Raw genomic sequence first — 20,650 nt, forward strand, 5'->3', positions numbered from 1 at the left:
GGTTCAATTAAAGCATTCAGAAGGGAATTAGACTGTTATATGAATATGGAATAGACTGGCTCGCTCTTTCAAACTGCTCTCACTCTCTCTCCTAGAATGTGTTGTTGGGAATAGAGTAACTGAGCAATTCAACAAATATGTGCTGATCAGAATGCGTCAACATTAAGGGCAAGTCCTGTTTGGCTAATCCAGTTGCATTTCTTGAGGGGCCAAGGTAGATAAGGAAGTGTCTGTGGATATTATTTATATGCACTTCTAGAGGGCATTTGATACAAAGATTATGAGTGCACATAAGTGAAGGCAACCTTTTGACTGGAGATGAATATTGGTTGAGAGATAGGAGACAGACTGGGTACAAAGCCTGATTAGCAGAATGTGGGGTACCCAGTGGTGTTGCCCAGGGATCTACTTCAACTTTACATCATATTTATTAATGACAGATGAAGGAATATTAAGTTGTACATCCAAGTCTGCAGTTGATACTAAATTACTAACAGAGATGGCGACGTATTGGTAATGTCACTGGACTAGTAAACCAAAGGCCCAGGCCAATGCCCTGGACATGGGTTCAAATCCCATTATGGTAGCTGATGGAATTAAATTCTATTAATTAATTTTTTTTAAATCTGGAATTGAAAGCTAGTTTCATGGCACCATTACTGAGACTATCATCGATTGTTGTAAAAACCCATCTGGTTTACTAATATCCTTTAGGGAAGGAAATAGGCCATCCTTACCTGGTCTGGCCTGCATGTGACTCCAGATCCACAGCAATGTGGTTGACTTTTAACTGCCCTCTGAAAAGGCCTAGCAAGCCACTCAGTTGTCTAGGGAAATTCGGGATGGGTATCAAATGCTGGCCTTGCCAGTGTCACCAACATTTATTTTATTCTTTCATAGGATATGTAGTGCAGTTGGGAGCAGAAAGTTATAAACAGACATTGGCAGATTGAGTGTGCCAAATGGAGATCGATGTGGACAAGTGTGAGATCATCCACTTTGGACGCAAGAAAAACAAATCAAAATATTTTCTAAATGTTGAGAAACTCGGAACTGTAAAAAAGCAAAGAAATTTGCGAGTCCAAGCACACTAATCATTCCAAGCTAGTAATAAAAGTACAAAAAGAAAGAGGCTAATGGAATGTTGCCTTTTATCTCAAGGGGACTGAACACAAAGGGGAGAAAGTTATGAAATAAAAACAAGAAATGCTGGAAATACTCAGCAGGTCTGGCAGCATCTGTGGAGACAGAAGCAGAGTTAACGTTTCAGGTCAGAGACCCTTCATCAGAACTGGCAAATATTAGAAATGTAAAAAATTAGAAGTAAAGTGGGGGTGGGGCAAGAGATAACAAAGGAGGTGCAGATAGGACAAGGCCACAGAATAGCTGACCAGAAGGTCATGGAGCAAAGGCAAACAATATGTTAATGGTGTGTTGAAAGACAAAGCCTTCGTACAGATAGGGTGTTAAATGGACTGAAAATTGAACAGCCGCAAGTACAAACATGAAAAAAAAACAGTGGGTAAGCAAACTATGAAAATAAAATAAACAAAAAAATATTTTTAAAAAAAGGAAAAAGTAAAAATAACTGAAAATAAAAGTAAAATAGGGGGCCCCGTCATGCTCTGAAATTATTGAACTCAATGTTCAGTCCGGCAGGCTGTAGTGTGCCTAATCAGTAAATGAGATGCTGTTCCTCGAGCTTGCATTGATGGTCACTGGAACACTGCAGCAATCCCAGGACAGAGATGTGAGCACGAGAGCAGGGGGAAAAAAGTGTTGAAATGGCAAGCAACCGGAAGCTCGGGGTCCTGCTTGCGGACTGAGCGGAGGCGTTCCGCAAAGCGGTCACCCAGTCTGCGTTTGGTCTCCCCAACGTAGAGGAGACCACATTGTGAGCAGCGAATACAGTATACTACATTGAAAGTACAACAAGTAAATCGCTGCTTCACCCGAAAGGAGTGTTTGGGGCCTGGGATAGTGAGGAGAGAGGAGGTAAATGGGCAGGTATTACACCTCCTGCAAATGCAGGGGAAGGTGCCACAGGAAGGGGACGAGGTAGTCGGGGTAATGGAGGAGTGGACCAGGGTGTCACGGAGGGAACGATCCCTTCATAATGCTGACAAGGGAAGGGAGGAGAAGATGCGTTTGGTAGTGGCATCACGCTGGAGGAAGCAGAAATGGCAGAGGATGATCCTTTGGATATGGAGGCTGATGGGGTGGAAAGTGAGGACAAGGGGAACCCTGTCACGGTTCTGGGAGGGAGCGAAAGGGGTAAGGGTAGAGGTGCGGGAAATGGGCCGGACACGGTTGAGGGCCCCATCAACCACAGTGGGGGGAAAATCCTCAGTTGAGGAAAAAGGAAGACACATCAGAAACGTCGTCATGGAACATATCATCAGAGCTGATGCGTCGGAGACAGAGAAACTGGGAGAATGGAATGGAGTCTTTACAGGAGGCAGGGTGTGATGAAGTGTAGTCGAGGTAGCTGTGGAGTCAGTGGGCTTATAATGGATATTAGTGGACAGCCTATCACCAGAGATGGAGATAGAGAAATCGAGGAAGGGAAGGGAAGGGTCAGTGATGGACCATGTAAAAGGTGAGAGAAGGGTGGAAATTGGAAACAAAGTTGATAAAAGTTTTCCAGTTCGGGGCGGGAGCAGGAAACGGCATCGATACAGTCATCAGTGTAATGGAAAAACAGTTGGGGGAGGGGGCCTGAGTAGGACTGAAACAAGGAATGTTCGACATATCCCACAAAAAGACAGGCATAACTAGGACCCATGTGGGTACCCATTGCAACACCTTTTACTTGAAGGAAGTGAGTGGAGTTGAAGAAGTTGTTCAATGTTTTTTTTTATTCATTCATGGGATGTGGGCATCGCTGGCCAGGCCAGCATTTATTGCCCATCTCTAATTGCCCTTGAGAAGGTGGTGGTGAGCTGCCTTCTTGAACCGCTGCAGGCCATTTGGGGTAGGTATACCCACAATGCTGTTCGGAAGGGAGTTCCAGAATTTTGACCCAGCGACAGTGAAGGAACAGCGATATAGTTCCAAGTCAGGATGGCATGTGACTTGGAGGGGGAACTTGCAGGTCGTGGTGTTCCCATGTATGTGCTGCCCTTGTCCTTCTAGTTGGCAGAGGTCACGGGTTTGGAAGGTGCTGTCGAAGGAGCCTTGGTGCATAGCTGCAGTGCATCTTGTAGATGGTACACACTGCTGCCACTGTGCGTCGGTGGTGGAGGGAGTGAATGTTTGTAGATGGGGTGCCAATCAAGCGGGCTGCCTTGTCCTGGATGGTGTCGAGCTTCTTGAGTGTTGTTGGAGCTGCACCCATCCAGGCAAGTGGAGAGTATTCCATCACACTCCTGACTTGCGCCTTGTAGATGGTGGACAGGCTTTGGGGAGTCAGGTGAGTTACTCGCCTCAGGATTCCTAGCCTCTGACCTGCTCTTGTAGCCATGATATTTATATGGCTACTCCAGTTCAGTTTCTGGTCAATGGTAGCCTCTAGGATGTTGATAGTGGGGGATTCAGCGATGGTAATGCCATTGAAAGTCAAGGGGAGATGGTTAGATTCTCTCTTGTTGGAGATGGTCATTGCCTGGCACTTAAGTGGCAAGTAACATTCACACCACACATCAGCCCAAGCCTGGATATTGTCCAGGTCTTGCTGCATTTCTACACGGACTGCTTCGGTATCTGAGGAATCACGAATGGTGCTGAACACTGTGCAATCATCAGTGAACATCCCCACTTCTGACCTTATGATTGAAGGAAGGTCATTGATGAAGCAGCTGAAGATGGTTGGGCCTCGGACACTACCCTGAGGAACTCCTGCAGTGATGTCCTGGAGCTCAGACGATTGACCTCCAACAGCCACAACCATCTTCCTTTGTGCTAGGCATGACTCCAGCCAGCGGAGGGTTTTCCCCCTGGTTCCCATTGACCTCAGTTTTGCTAGGGCTCCTTGACGCCATACTCAGTCAAATGCTGCCTTGATGTCAAGGGCTGTCACTCTCACCTCATGTGAGAACAAGTTCAGTCAGGTGGAGGAGGGTGCTGGTGGATGGGGACTGTTTGGGCCTCTGTTCAAGGAAGAAGCGGAGAGCCCTCAAACCGTCCTGGTGGGGGATGGAGGTGTAGAGAGATTGGACATCCACAGTGAAGAGGCGGTGGTTGGGGCCAGGAAACTGGAAATTGTCAACATGACGTAGAGCGTCAGAACAGTCACGGATGTAGGTGGGAAGAGACTGGACCAGCGGAGAAAAGATAGAGTCAAGATAAGAAGAAATAAGTTCAGTGGGTCAGGAGCAGGCTGACACAATGGGTCTGCCGGGACAGTCCGGTTTGTGGCTTTTGGGAAGGAGGTAGAAGCGGGCTGTCCGGGGTTGTGCGACTATGAGGTTGGAAGCTGTAGAGGGAAGATCTCTAGAGGAGATGAGGTCAGTGACAGCCCTGTGGACAGTAGCTTGATGTTCGGTGGTGGGGTCACAATCCAGAGGGAGGTAGGAAGAACTGTCTGAGAGTTGGCACTGAGCCTCTGCAAGGTAGAGGTCGGTACGCCATACAACAACAGCACCAGCCTTGTCAGCAGGTTTGATGACCATGTCGGGGTTAGACCAGAAAGAACAGAGTGCCTCAAGTTCAGAGGGAGACAGGTTAGAGTGAGTGAGGGGGGCAGAGAAATTGAGTAGACCAATGTCACGCCGACAGTTTTCAATGAAAAGATCAAGCGAGGGCAAGAGGCCAGGGGGAGGGGTCCAGGTAGAGGGAGAATGCTGGAGGCGGATGAATGGGTCTACTGATCGGGGGGGGAGGAATCCTGGTCAAAGAAGTGAACCCGGGGGCGACGGAAGAAGAGCTCAACGTCATGCCGAGCGCGAAATTCATTGAGGTGGGGGCGTAAGGGGATAAAACTGAGACCTTTGCTGAGTACAGAACGTTCAGAGTCAGAGAGGGGGAGGTCAGAGGGTATAGTGAATACAGAGCAAGGGGTCAGATCAGAAGGGGTGGGGTCAGAGGGAAGTGAAGGGGAAAAAGGATCTGGAGGGGCATTAGTCCCCATCAGTTACTGGAGCTTGCGTTCCTTGACACCTGAAAGGAAGAAAAAGAGTTTTTTGTTAATGCGTCAGATGAGACGAAGGATGAAATGAAACTGTCGAGTAGAACAGCTCTGAGATAAGGTGAGACGGTGCTGCTGGAGAGAGGTGTTCAGTGTGTGCATGTGGCGGCACATAGCACTGAGTGTGGATCTCAGGGTGCGGCGAGAATAGCAGTCCGAGGAATGTTGTATTTCTCAGAGACACCTGCAATCCTGGGTGGATTCAAAGCAGGATGGGTAAAAGTTATGCTTCAGTTGTTTAGAACACTGGTCAGATCTCGTCTGGAACACTGTATTCAGCCTTGTTGAACACTGCATCTCAGGAAAGATATAGTTGCCTTGAAGATCTGCAGTTCAGATGGACCAGAATGATACCAGGGATTAGTTGATTAAATTGTGAGGACAGGTTGCATAACTTGGCTTGTATTCCCTGGAGTATAGGCATTTGAGCAGTGATCCAATCAAACTGTTTAATATGTTACAAGTTATTGATAGAGAAATCAAAAACAAAACGACGTCATAGAATGAAACACAGAAGGAGGCCACAGCCCATTAGTCTGTGCCAGCTCTTTGAAAATTATCCATTGGTCGCACTCCCCCTTTTGAGTATTATTATTGAATCGGTTTCCACCACCCTTTCAAGCAGTGCATTCCAGATCATAACAACTCACTTTTGCCAATCACCTTAATTGTAGGCCAGTTAAAAAGGATTCAGGTTTCAGTGAGCATAGTTGCTCCCAAACTTCAGATTCACATTGCGAACCTGAACATTAATGCTTTTTGTAAATGCACCCTTTAAACTTTTAAAATACTTCACTAAATAGAAATTGGTCATTGCTTAGGTCTAACATTTGACCTCTAGTGATGGCAAACACTTGCAATCTTGATCCTTACATAGAATGACAATGCAGGAAAGTATCAGCATGCTTAAATGTTAAAGCATTAATGATTTTACCCCCAAAGATGCTGTCTACTTTTCCACAGAAATTTAATTTATAACGCACATCTGCTAAAATGGGATAAATTGCGTTGATATGAGCATTGAGTCGATTTTTAAAGTAAATAAGGATAGTTTTGACTTAACATTTTACAATTACCTCAACTGAATTTTGTTTGCTGCAGTTTGTACTGTAACTGCATATTTAAGTTCCTAGTTGATGTGTCATATGAAGCACTTTGAAATTGTACATATCTGAACCTTCAACTTGATAATCAATTTCAATCAATATTTCAGATGTATCACACATCTGATGAATGTTTTGTGTTCAGACATAACCCACTTGTACATTACTGCTAATCTTCTACAAAGTTCAAACCTAAATTAAAAACTGTTAACTGTACCAAATCAAAGACACACTACCAAATTGCATAGACTGTGGCAAAACAGCAACACGTATCAACATAATGAAGATGGGATTAAGCAGATTAACATTAATTCACCTTTATAAACGCTGTTTCAACATTCCAGTTTAACTTGTGCTATTATAGACGGCAAGCTCTACAATCCATCAAGGCTGAAAGCAAAGACAAAAACACATCCTGCCCTGATCAGAGAACTCCTCTACACTGGTAATGCTGCACTAGTCGCTCACACGGAAACTCAGCTGCAAAGACTCATGGACTGTCTCTCCTATGACTGTGACTTTTCTCCTTGACTATAAGTGTCAAGAAAACCATGGTCATGGGACAAGGTGTTGCATCTCCACCCGATCACATAAATAACACCCCACTGGAAGTGGTTAGCAAATTACATGGACCTTTGGTCCATGGCGACAATCTGTCCCTCGATGCAGAGCTCAAAACGTGCATAGGGATAGCAGCTACCACCTTTGGCCAACTTGCGAAACGCGCATGGGATAACACCAAGCTAATGGTTTAGAAGGCTCTCAGCAACTTGCTGTATGGCTGTGACACATGAGTGACTTACAGCTACCAGGAAAAGCAGCTCAATCATTTCCATCATAGCTATCTGCGGCATATTATGGGTATATCCTGGTAGGACAAAGTCACAAATGTGGCAGTCCTCTAAAAAGGCAGAGCTCCCTAGTGTGTTGGCACTATTCAAACAGAGGTGGCTTCGGTGGATCGGGCACACCCGCAGGATAGAAGACAGTCGCATATCCAAGGACCTTCTGTATGGTGATGTAGCCAGGGCCAGACGACCAGTGGGGTGCCCAAAGCTCCACTTCAAGTAAGCTTGCAAGTGTGACACGAAGGCACTAAATGTTGACCATCACACTTAGGAGCTGGAGAAAGCGGGAAATGGCGACATCCTGTGGACTGGTGTGCACTACCACGATGACCAATTGCGACAGCAGCTTGACAACAGGTGCCAACGTCAAAAGCAACAACTCGGTCACTTGGCAGCTTCATGTGCAGCACTTGTGGCAGAACCTGCCTCTCAAGGATTGGCCTTCACAGCCAAAGATGTACCATGAGATGAGACCCCACTTAAATGGATTGTTTGATATCCATCATCTTTCATAGATGGACAGATGCCAACCAACCCATTATAATGCACAAGCTGATCGTGAATGCACTGTTACATTATGTTCTGATTCAGACACATTGTAATTGTATAGGTTATAACTATCACTAGTGATTGATCAAGTCTGTTAAACAAAATAACCTGGTCTGGAAAAGACAAGGACTGGAACAGGTATACAATAGCTTTCTAGAATCATGTTTTACTCACCATAATGGACCTGACTGGCTCCAACAGCATAATGTTGGAGGTAAAACTTGCACAATGGATGCCATGGTTTCTGCACCAGAGAAAGAAACATATTCAGAGATTCTTCAGGAGACAGGTTTTCCTGTTGGGAAAAAAAGAACTTTAGTTGAATTAAAAAGTACTCATGGTTTTAAACTTAACTAATATCACCCAGTGGGTGACATATAGAAGGTCCTTGTAAAATACACAAAACTAGAATTTTTCACTTATCTGATATTGAAAGATGCTGTGCGTGTTCACACAGTTGCATACAGACTCATCCTAAAATTAACAAGGGGTACGTCTCAACACAATCAGGCTGCCAAAGTGTACTATGAGGAAACCGATGGAGGCAAAACAGAAATATATAATGAAATACATCAAGCATATCACAGTAAGGAAAACATCAAAGCTGAACCAAGGAGGAAATTTATGGATGTAATGCATGCAATACCAAATGAAAGATGGGAGGCGGTAGTGTAGTGGCAATGTCACTGGAATAATCCAAAGGCCCAAGCTAATGCTCTGGGGACATGGGTTCGAATCCCACCACGGCAGATGGTGAAATTGAATTCAATTAATAAATCTGGAATTCAAAAAAAAAGCTACTCTAACTGTGACATTGTCGATTGTTGTAAAAACCCATTTAGTTCACTAATGTCCTTCAGGGAAGGAAATATACTGTCCTTACTTGGTCTGGCCTACATGCAACTCCAGAGCCACAACAATGTGGTTGACTCTTAACTGCCCTCTGAAATAGCCAAGCAAACCACTCAGTTCAAGGGCAATAAACGCTGGCCTAGCCAGCGACACCCAGATCCCACGAACAGATTTTTAAAAAATGAAAACAGAAGACTGTTCCACGATTTCTTCAACCAGGTTGTAATCCACAACCAAAAACTTACTTCACGGTGTGAAACGGGAAGATGACAAGAACTGCTTCCCTAAACCATTCTCTTCATCAGATGATCCAACTACATAGGATTATATATACACATCACAAATAGGTCATTCGGCCCAACTAGTCTGTGCTGTCCCTTTCCATCTCTCTCATTTCAGCCTTTCAGGATTATCTTTTTATTCCTTTTTCTTTCACATACTCATCTAGTTTCCTTTTGGAAGCATCTAAGCTACTTGCCTCAAACAGTGCTTGTGATTGCGATTCCCACATTCTAACCGCTCAGAGTAAAGAAATTTCCCCCTATTTTCCTTTTGGATTTATTAGTAACTACCTTGTATCTATGGCCCCTATTTTTGTATTCTGCCACATATGGAAAGATTCCCTGCACATGTACCCTGTCCAGTCCATTCATACTTTTAAAGATCCTCTACCACGTCACCTCCAAGTTTTCACTTTTCTAAAGAATCAGTCCCAACCTGTACAATCTTTTTCAATAGCTATAATCTCTCAGTTCTGGTACCATCTTGCATATCTTTCGTGCACCTGCTCCAGTACTTCTATGCCCTTTTTATAGTAGGGAGACCAGAGCTGTGCACAGTACTCTAAGTGTAGCCTGACGAGGAATAAGCCATAACGGCATAGTAGGAGGCCAATCGGCCCATCAAGTCCAGCTCCCTATAGACCTTCACTTTTGTTCTTCTCCCCCACTGTCCTCTTCCACTTGCTCAAAACCTGTTACATTTCTAACTTTTGACAGAAGAACAAAGAACAGTACAGCACAGGAACAGGCCATTTGGCCCTCCAAGCCTGTGTCAATCTTGATGCTTGTCTAAACTAAAACCTTCTGCACTTCCAGGGTCCGTATCCCTCTATTCCCATCCTCTTCAAGTATTTGTCAAGATGCCTCTTAAACGTCGCTATCGTACCTGCTTCCACCACCTCCCCCGGCAGCAAGTTCCAGGCACTCACCACCCTCTGTGTAAAGAACCTGCCTCACACATCCCCTCTAAACTTTGCCCCTCGCACCTTAAACCTATGTCCCCTAGTAACTGACTCTTCCACCCTGGGAAAAAGCTTCTGACTATCCACTCTGTCCATGCCTCTCATAACTTTGTAAACCTCTATCATGTCGCCCCTCCACCTCCGTCGTTCCAGTGAAAACTATCAGAGTTTATCCAGCCTCTCCTCATAGCCAATACCCTCCAGACCAGGCAACATCCTGGTAAATCTCTTCTGTACCCTCTCCAAAGCCTCCACATCCTTCTGGTAGTATGGCGACCAGAATTGTATGCAATATTCCAAGTGTGGCCTAACTAAAGTTCTGTACAGCTGCAGCATGACTTGCCAATTTTTATACTCTACGCCCCGACCGATGAAGGCAAGCATGCCATATGCCTTTTTGACTACCTTATCCACCTGCGTTGCCACTTTCAGTGATCTGTGGACCTGTACGCCCAGATCTCTCTGCCTGTCAATATTCCTAAGGGTTCTGCCATTTACTGTATACTTCCCACCTGTATTAGAACTTCCAAAATGCATTAACTCACATTTGTCCAGATTAAACTCCATCTGCCATTTCTCCACCCAAGTCTCCAACCGATCGACATCCTGCTGCATCCTCTGACAATCCTCATCACTATCCGCAACTCCACCAACCTTTGTGTCGTCCGCAAACTTACTAATCAGACCAGCTATATTTTCCTCCAAATCATTTATATATACTACAAACAGCAAAGGATCCAACACTTATCCCTGCGGAACACCACTAGTCACATTCCTCCATTCAGAAAAGCACCCTTCCACTGCTACCCTCTGTCTTCAATGACCAAGCCAGTTCTGTATCCATCTTGCTAGCTCACTTCTGATCCCATGTGACTTCACCTTTTGTACCAGTCTGCCAAGAGGGACCTTGTCAAAGGCTTTACTGAAGTCCATATAGACAACATCCACCGCCCTTCCTTCATCAATCAGCTTCGTCACTTCCTCAAAAAACTCAATCAAGTTAGTGAGGCACAAAACCGTGCTGCCTCGCGCTAATATGTCCATTTGTTTCAAAATGGGAGTAAATCCTGTCCCGAAGAATCCTCTCCAATGATTTCCCTACCACTGACATAAGGCTCACCGGCCTTTAATTTCCTAGATTATCCTTCTTAAACAAAAGGAGCAACACTGGCTATTCTCCAGTCCTCTGGAACCTCACCAGTAGCCAATGAGGATACAAAGATTTCTGTCAAGGCTCTAATGAAAGGTCACACAGACCTGAAACATTAACTCTTTTTCTCTCCACAGATGCTGCCTGGCTTGCTGAATATTTTCAACATTTTCCATTTTGCTCCTATTCCATGAGCCTCATTTTGTTAACCAGCCTTTCATCCCCATACAAGTTAAACATAACTTCACCACTTTTGAATTCTATAACCAGAGTAATAAATTGCAGTGCTTTGTTAGCATTTTTAATTGCTTTGCTGACATGTGATGCTGCTTTTAATGATTTGTTCACCTAGAGCCCCAAATCCCTTTGCTTTTCTACCCCATTTAGTTTCTTATTCTCTAAGGTGTAGGTGATACTTCTGTTTTGCCTCCTAAAATGCATCAACTCACTACCAGTCACATCTTCCCTCCCTTCCCGTCACCATTCCGAAGGGATCGTTCCCTCCGTGACACCCTGGTCCACTCCTCCATTACCCCCACCACCTCGTCCCCATCCCAGGGCACCTTCCCCTGCAATCGCAGGAGGTGTAATACCTGCCCATTTACCTCCTCTCGCCTCACTATCCCAGGCCCCAAACACTCCTTTCAGGTGAAGCAGCGATTTACTTGTACTTCTTTCAATGTAGTATACTGTATTCGCTGCTCACAGTGTGGTCTCCTCTACATTGGGGAGACCAAGCGCAGACTGGGTGACCGCTTTGCGGAACATCTCCATTCAGTCCGCAAGCAGGACCCTGAGCTTCCGGTTGCTTGCCATTTCAACACTCCACCCTGCTCTCATGCTCATTTCTCTGTCCTGGGATTGCTGCCGTGTTCCAGTGAACATCAACGCAAGCTCAAGGAACAGCATCTCATCTACCGATTAGGCACACTACAGCCTGCCGGACTGAACATTGAGTTCAATCATTTCAGAGCATGACAGCCCCCCATTTTACTTTTAGTTGTTTTTTCTTCCTTTTGTTTTTACATTCTTTACAACCTTTTTTTTTTTGCATTTATTTCATTTCATCTTAGTTTGTTCAGTTTGCTTACCCACTGTTTTTTTTTCAGGTTTGCACTTGCTGCTGTTCAATATTCAGTGTATTTACACCTAATCTGTACTAATGCTTTGTCTTTCAACACACCATTAACATATTGTTTGCCTTTGCTCCGTGACCTTTTGGTCAGCTATGTGGCCTGGTCCAATCTAGACCTCCTTTGTTATCTCTTGCCCCACCCCCACCTCACTTGCTTATAACCTGTGACTTTTCTAATATTTATCAGTTCCGATGAAGGGTCACTGACCCGAAACGTTAACTCTGCTTCTCTTTCCACAGATGCTGCCAGACCTGCTGAGTGGTTCCAGTATTTCAGGTTTGTTAAACATGACTTAACCTGAGTCCATACTAACTTTTTTAAATTATATTTTTTCCTCTCTGGATGCTCTATCACTTCCGAGTACAGATTCCAGTATATTTCCTATCATTGACCTTAAGCTGAATTGTCTATAGTTTCCAAGTTTAGTTCTGTCACCCTTTTTATATACAAGGAACATTAGCTGTCCGCCAGTCCTGTTTCACTCCCCTTTTTCTACGCATAAACTGGTGCCTCTTATCTCCTCCCCAGAATCCTTGACTATTTATGGGCGCATAAATAGACCTGGGATTTCATTCTCTTTTAGGGTTGCTCGTTTGCCAATTATTTTTTCCCTTTCTATCTCAACTATATTAATATTCTTTTTGAGTTTATCCTCTAACAAAGTGCCTACATTATCTTGAGTATAAATTGAGGCAAAGTAATTATTCAATACTTCTGCCATTTCTGTCATTACCTGCAAGTTTCTCTTGTTCATCCTTTGGTGGCCTTATCCCTACTTGAATTTTCTTTTTCTTATTTGTGTGTCTAGAGAACATTTATTTCTTTATATTTTCCTTGATAATTTGATTTTGTAATTTCTTTTTGCCTTTTTAAAAAAAAAAACGTCTCCGGTTTCCTCCCACATGCCAAAGACTTGCAGGTTGATAGGTAAATTGGCCATTAGCAATTGTCCCTAGTACAGGTAGGTGGTAGGAAAATATAGGGACAGTGGGGATGTGGTAGGAATATGGAATTAGTGTAGGATTAGTATAAATGGGTGGTTGATGTTCGGCACAGACTCGGTGGGCCGAAGGGCCTGTTTCAGTGCTGTATCTCTAAACTAAACTAAAGAAAGTTCTCTGCATTTGCTTTTGTCCTCTTCTTTAACAGCTAAGTATTTCTAATGCCTTTTTCTTTAGATTCATTTTTTCCTTTCATTCTTTCTTCACAGTGCCCCATAATTAGCGTCCTTGTTTTTGGCTTTTTCCTGGAAAACGTTTGCGTTGATTATCCTTTCAAGGGTATCCCACTTTTTTCCTGTTTGTTTTTCAAGATTTTCTCCGAGTTTACCTTCTTCAGTTCCACCCACATTTCTTAGTAATTTGCTGTGTTCCAATCTATTACCATAGTTGACAGGGCCTTCAACCATGTCCAACTCATTTCTTGCACTTTTGCTCTCATCCTTCCATCCCTCCCAGAACCACGATAGAGCTCCCCTTGTCCTCCCCTTCCTCCCCACCAGCCTCTATATTCAACGGATCATCCGCTGCCATTTCAGCCACCTCCAAACACATCTTCCCCTCCACTCCCCTTTCAACATTCCGAAGGGACTGTTCCCTTCATGACACCCTGGTCCACTCCTAAGTCACCCTATCCCCTTCCCACGCAAGCGCAGGAGATACAAATCCTGACCTTTTACCTCCTGTCTCTTCACTGTCCATGGCCCAAACATTCCTTCCAGGTGAAACAGTGATTTACACGTACCTCTTTCAAATTAGTATACTGGATTCACTGCTCACAACATGGTTTGCTCTGCACTGGGGAGAGCAAACGCAGATTGAGTGACCGCTTTGCGGAACACCTATGTTCAGTCTGCAAGCATGACCCTGAGCTTCTGGTGGCCTGCCATTTTAATTCTCCACCTTGCTCTCACATCGACGTCTCTGACTTCTGCCTACTTCGGTGTTCCAATGAAGCGCAACACAAGCTTGAGGAACAGCAGGCTGAATTTTACACCACCCCACCGCCGCAACCCCCCCCCCCCCCCCACCAAAGAGCAGGAAGGTGGTGGGAGGGGGGCATAAAATGGGAGGCTCAGGCAGCCCTTGCTGACACGCTCCCTTCTCCACTTTACACAGGGCGGCGATGAAAAACAGCCTGCCCACCCCAGGCCAAAGCCCTTAAGTGACCTGTTAACGGCCACTTAAGGGCCTTCACCCGGCACCACATGGATTTTACCCATCGCTAGTCAGGGGGCCCAGGCCCGAGAAAAGCCGCCTGACAAAAGCAGGCGGCTTTCTGATAGCCAGTGGTGGGGGGGGGCCCTCATTATCAGGCATCCTGTGCCCAGAGGGCCGCCCCTGATGCCCCAACCACCCATCAGGCCAACCCCCCATCCCCCCCAATCTACTATCCTTGCCTCGCCAGGGCCTGACCAATCATCCCGGCAAGGGCCCATAAACTTACCATCATTCCAGGGCCATCCTTCATCTTCCTTCCGATGGCTGGGTTGCAGTCCCAGCAGTGGCCACATGTCGGCCAGACCAGGTAAGGATGGCAGACCTCCTTCCCTAAAGGACATTAATGAACCAGTGGATTTTTACAACAATTGACAGTGGTTTCATGGTCATTAGAATAGTTTTTTTTTTAAATTCCAGATTTATTAATTATTAATTTTGAATTAAAGTTTCACCATGGTGCGATTTATTAATTATTAATTTTGAATTAAAGTTTCACCATGGTGCGATTCGAACCCACGTCCCCACGGATTCTGTGCTTAGTTTACTACCAGTTACATTCTTTTCTTTCTATCTTTAACTAGGACAACTACTCTTCCTCTCCCCTTTCCTCCTTAAATGCATGATATCCGACAATATTTAATTTCCAATTTTCTTCTCTGTAGCCATGTTTCAGTCATCCCTACTATATGCAGATCCTCTCTACAAATTGTTGCCTTCACTAACTGTTCCAATAAAACCACAGCATTGTAGAAGTAAACAAAAATAACCAGATGTTGACCCCTATGCTTCTCCCATTAGCAGCACATCACTTGTGGCAAGATGCTGAATGAACAGTTTTCTTTATCGCTATCCAGCACAGAACCGTTAGGAGATGAACCACAAAGTATTTAAAAACAATAGAAATGACATCATCCACATTAGATGAACTGGAAACCTTTTTAAAAGCACAAAATTTATAGCCACCGCTTGCATTACTTATAGGTGGAAAAACTCAAAAGCCAAGAGTGGGGATTAAAAGTTATACAAGAACAGGGAGCCTCTGTTTGGCATACTCAGCAAACCTGAAGACCGTTTCCCACCCCCCACACATGCTGACAAGAAGATTTAAAAACAAAGTGGTGGAAATGCTCAGCACGTCTGGCAGCATCTGTGGACAGAGAAACAGTTAACCTTTCAGGTCTGTGACCTTTCATCACAACTGTAACTGTATTTACCTGATTTTCCATGGTGATGGTAATTATTCATAAATAAGGAGATAGGCATAAAAATAGAGTACAGTGGTACAATCATGGAAATCAAGTTCCAGTTGGAAAAACATGCCATTGTATGCGATCACACAATAAATATAAAGCAAAGAATGGTAGAGAACACCAAATTTTAAATATTTTATGGAATTAAAATGGCTTTGTAAACAATAAAAATTGACTAGATTTCATATAAATTTAACTTAAAGAATCAAATATTTCTATTTTACCCCACTGAAACTCCCTTACATTCTGTCACGTTAAGGCTCCAATGCTCTCTAACCTGTCTCCCAAACTGTATACTTAAAATGCCACCACATCCTATGCAGTACTAATTCCCACCTATCACTCATTGTGCCCATCTTCGTTAGTTCCCTATCCCCAAACACAGTCAGAGTCATTGACACCATAGAAGGAGGCCATTCAGCCCATCAACTCCAAGCCAGCTCTCCACAGAGCAATCAAATCAGTACCACTCCCCCACTCGATCCTCATAGCCCTGAAAGTGTATTTCTTTCAAGTACCCATCTAATTTCCTTTTGAAATCATTGATTGCTTCCGCTTCCAGCACCCTCGTGAGTAGCGAGTTCCAGGTCATTACCACTTGCTGCATAAGAAGCTCTTCCTCACATTCCCCCTGCATCTCTTGTCCAAAACCTTCAATCTATGTCCTCTAGTCACAGAATCATTACAGTGCAAAAGGAGGTCATTCAGCCCATCGTGTCTGCACTGGCTGTCTGAATGAGCAACCCCTTCAGTTCCATTCCCCTGCCTTTTCCCCATAACCCTGCACATTCTTCCTTTTCATACAACTGATCTAATTCCCGTTTGAATTTATCAATTGAGCCTGCATCCACCACGTTCTCAGGCAGCGCATTCCAGACCTTAACCACTCGCGGCATGCAGAAGTTTTTCTTCTTGTCACTTTTGCTTCTCTTATCAAATACTTTAAATCTGTGCCCTCTCGTTCTTAATCCATTCACGAGTGGGAACAGTTTCTCTCTATCTACTAGGTCCAGACCCCTCATGATTTTGAATATATCTACCAAATCGCCTCTCAGCCTCTTCACCAAGGAAACAGTCCTAACTTCTCCAATCTATCTTCATAACTGAAATTCCTCATCCCTGGAACCATTCAGGTGAATCTTTTCTGTACTCTCTCCAGTTCCCACATATCTTTCCTCCAGTTCGGCAACCAGAATTGGATGCAACACTCCAGCTGAGATTTAAAGGGCTCTTGACAGGGTCGACACTAAGAGGTTATTTCCCCTGGCTGGGGAAATCTAGAACAAGGGGGCACAGTCTCAAGATGAGGGGCCGATCATTTAGGACTGAGATGAGAAGAAATTTATTCACTCAAAGGATTCTGAATCTTTGGAATTCTCTACCCCAGAGGGTTGTGGATGCTCCATCATTGAATATATTTAAGGCTGAGATGGACAGATTTTTGTTGGTCTCTCAGGGAATCAAGGGATATGGAGAGCAGACAGGAAAGCGGAGATGAAGCCTAAGTTTAGCCATGATGATACTGAATGGCGGAGTAAGCTTGACGGGCCATATGGTCGACTCCTCCTCCTACATCTACTGTTCTTATTTCCTTATAGCCCTATACGGTCGTCTGGACAGGTACACACACGTACGCACGCACACACAGTTACTATTGAAACTGCTTTCATCACCCTTTCAGACAGTGCATTCCAGAAGGTAACAACCCATGGCATTAAAATAAATTCTCATTTTGCCAATTATTTTAAATGTGGAATGGTATCAAGGCACAATAAGAGAGGAAGAGAAGGGCCAGTGGAAAAGTAGGGGACAGAGACTGAGGATTCTCATTGGTACATGTATGGGAAAACAGAGAAGGAAGGTTTTCAAACTGTAGGCTGAGACCATGGGATTGCTCACAAGTGGCTATTGAGATAGAGATTAGAACATCATTCATAAAGGGATTGGGATAAGCATTTGAAAGGGAGCAATATACAATGATCAGGGAGAATGAGGTTATAGGAGGGACAGCACATGTACATTTACCTAGAGAAAAATAGGTTCCTCATGTGTTATAATGCCCATTATTTTATGAAAATTGGCCTTTATTGAGTTTGAGCCCAGGGAATGGTTTAGAAATGCTGCTGAGCAGAGTTTAGGACAACGTGCCCTGTGAGAAGTGCCCCAAACTCTGAGCCTACTGCCATCTGAGCAACCCCTTGCTTTCACTCAAGTTTGTCTGTTCTGTTAATTTTGACACGTGAAGTCCAAGTGCAGATCAGCTCTGACTGAGGCTCCCACTTCAGAGTTATCGCCCTCACACAGAGCCTGAGCCCAAACCAAACATCAAGGAGTACGGAGGGAGAGGTCTGTTAAAAAGTGGCATTGACTTGGGAGCCAAACAACACCTTATGCAGTTCATGAGAATTACTGCTGTAGTTTCACAGTGAATATCAGCAGATTATAGGATTACTACTAGCCACAAATAGGATAGTCATTCTACCTATTACAAATAAATTATCAGTGAGTTACTGTATTACTGTTAGTTACACAAGGAATTTAAGTGTTACCAGTATTACTATTAGTTATCAGTGCAATTTTAGTGAGTTACTGTTCGTTCTTCCCTGCTCACAGATGGCCCTCGGCTCTCAAAACGTCTCAACAGCTGCCAGCACAAGAAATTACATAGAATGTACAGTACAGAAACAGGCCATTTGGACCAACTGGTCCATGCTAACATTATACAAGCCTCCTCCCACCTCTCTCTTCATCTAACCCAATTAACATAGCCTTCTATTCTTTTCTCCTTCGTGTTTATCTAGCATCGCCTCAAATATACTTACTGTATTCACTTCAACTACTCCTTGTGATCCGCATTCTAACCACTGCCTGGGTAAAGATGTTTCTCCTGAATCCCCTATTGAATTTATTAGTGACTGTCTTACTTTTTTTGTGGCAAGGTCAGCATTTAATACCCATCCCCAATTGTCTTCAAGGTGGTGGTGGTGGTAAGCTGCCTTCTTGAAATGCTGCAGTCCATATGGTGTTGTACACCCAGCCTGCTATAGGGAGAGAGTTCCAATAAAGTAACATATTCCCAAGTCAGGATGGTGTGTGACTTGGAGAGGAACTTGCAAGAAGTGGTGTTCCCATGCATCTGCTGCCCCTGTTCTCCTAGATGGTAGAGGTCATGGGTTTGGGAGATGCTGTTGAAAGATTCTTAGCAAGTTGCTGCAGTGCATCTTGTAGATCATACAGACTGCAGCCATAGTGCACTGCTGGTGGAAGGAGTGAATGCTTAAGGTAGTGGATAGGGTGCAAATCAAGTGGTCTGCTTTGTCCTGGATGGTGTTGAACGTGAGTGTTATTGGAGCGACACTCATTCGGGCAACTGGAGAGTATGCCATCAGACTTACACCTTGTAGATGATGGACAGGCTTTGGGGAGTCAGGAGAGGAGTTACTTGTAACAGAATACCCAGCCTCTGACCTGCTCTTGTAGCCACATTTTTTGTATAGCTGGTCCAGTTCTGCTTCAGGTCAATGATAACACACAGGATGTTGATGGAGGGGTATTCAGCAATGATAATGTCATTGAATGTCATGGGGAGATGGTTAGATTATCTTTTGTTGGAGATGACTGGCTTAGATAAGTTAGACAAGAAAAAGCTGTTCCCATTAACAAATGGTACAAGGACTAGGGGACACGGATTGAAAGTTTTGGACAAATGATGCAGGGAGAGTATGAGGAAGCACTTTTTAGGTAGCGGGTGGTAATGACCTGGAAGTTGTTGCCCACAAGGGTGGCAGAAGCAAAGACTATCAATGACTTCAAGAGGAAGTTGGATGGCCACCAGAGAGAAATAGATTTGCAGGGCTACAGGGATTAAGCTGGGGAGTGGGACTGACTGGATAGCTCGGTGGAGAAATGGTATAGACTCAATGGGATGAATGGCCCCTTTCTGTGCTATAAGTGACTTTGACTCTATGATCATTACCTGGTACTTGTGTGATATGAATGTTACTTATCAGCCCAAGCCTGAATGTTGACCAGGTCTTGCTGCATGTCAACACGGTCTGCTTCAGTATCTGACGAGTTAAGAATGGTGAACACTGTAATCATCAGTTAACTTTCCCAGTTCTGACCCTCTGAGGGAAAGTCATTAATGAAGCAGCTGAATATGGTTGGGCCAAGGTAGCACACTACCCTGACAAACAAATGTAGCAATGTCCTGGAGCGGAGATGATTGGCTTCCAACAACCACCTTTGTGCTAGGGATGACTCCAAACAGTGGAGAGTTCCCCTCCCCCACTTTCCCATTGACTTTAATTTTACAAAGGACTCATTGATACTATACTCAGTCAAATGCTGCCTTGATGTCAAGGGCAGTCACTCACCTCAGGAAGTCAGCTGCTTTGACCGTATTTGGACCTAGGTTGTTACTCTAAAGCTTCAAAAAAAAGTAAACAATATTCTTTCGCAAATGTCAGGTGGAACCTCCGGGAATACATCCAACCAGAGTTCGCAACCCTAAGGTTATCAGTTACTCTCCAGAATATTCCTCTGGATTTTGGCACTGGAGTGAGGTAGGTATGGCACTAGTTGTGGGTTGAGGGGCTAGTTATTTCTATGGGATTTTTTAAACTATGTATTCGGCAATAACATGAGCAGAAATTAGAGCGCCTCTGCAACCTAAACCAAAGGAAAATAAAGAACGGTTGCCCGTCCCTCCGCCCACTTAGTACACAGAGCCTGCCAATTATAAAGGTCAATGTTTCCACCCCACTGATCAACTGCTGGAGCCGCACAGATAGTCAGCCATTTAATTTAATTTTTTAAATCATTCAAACCGCCGAGCACAAGTTCAACCCCCCCGCTCGCTCGCTCCTTGACTCCCGGTAACGAGTCGGGCGGCAACTTCCAACGCCGGTACATGTCTCGCTTTAAATATACTGTTTACGTCTGCTCCTAGCTTGCTCACTCACCTGTCTCTTTATTTGTGCCGGTAAGTAACGCACGCTTGTCTCACTTTAAATCCGTTCATAACACGCTCACTCCTTCACTCCCGTTTTCCCCCATCATCACCATCCTCCCAGTGCCTTCTACTTCACAGAAACCTTCATGACGGGAAGAAAAATAAACCATCGCGAGATCACAGCCGCCGCCGCCCAATTAGCGCAGCGCACCCTGTGGACG

At 44.5% G+C, this 20,650-nt stretch overlaps 1 protein-coding gene across 2 annotated transcripts in view; it reads right to left on the reverse strand.

Moving 5' to 3' along the window:
* Positions 1–20,614, reverse strand: part of slc30a9 (solute carrier family 30 member 9) — a 196,858-nt gene extending 176,244 nt beyond the window's left edge. The window contains exons 1-3 of one of the 2 annotated variants that reach the window (XM_068036225.1): positions 20,440–20,614; positions 14,452–14,555; positions 7,800–7,920 (exon numbers count right to left, since the gene is read on the reverse strand). In XM_068036225.1, coding sequence (XP_067892326.1) covers positions 7,800–7,920; positions 14,452–14,475 — 145 coding nt within the window. In that variant the 5' untranslated portion in view covers positions 14,476–14,555; positions 20,440–20,614. The remainder of the gene's footprint in view (positions 1–7,799; positions 7,921–14,451; positions 14,556–20,439) is intronic. The other variant, XM_068036235.1, reaches the window with a different exon arrangement.
* Between the last annotated feature and the right edge of the window lie 36 nt (positions 20,615–20,650).

The sequence above is a fragment of the Heterodontus francisci genome, chromosome 1 (assembly GCF_036365525.1).
Source record: "Heterodontus francisci isolate sHetFra1 chromosome 1, sHetFra1.hap1, whole genome shotgun sequence".
NCBI classification, from domain to species: Eukaryota; Metazoa; Chordata; class Chondrichthyes; order Heterodontiformes; family Heterodontidae; genus Heterodontus; species Heterodontus francisci.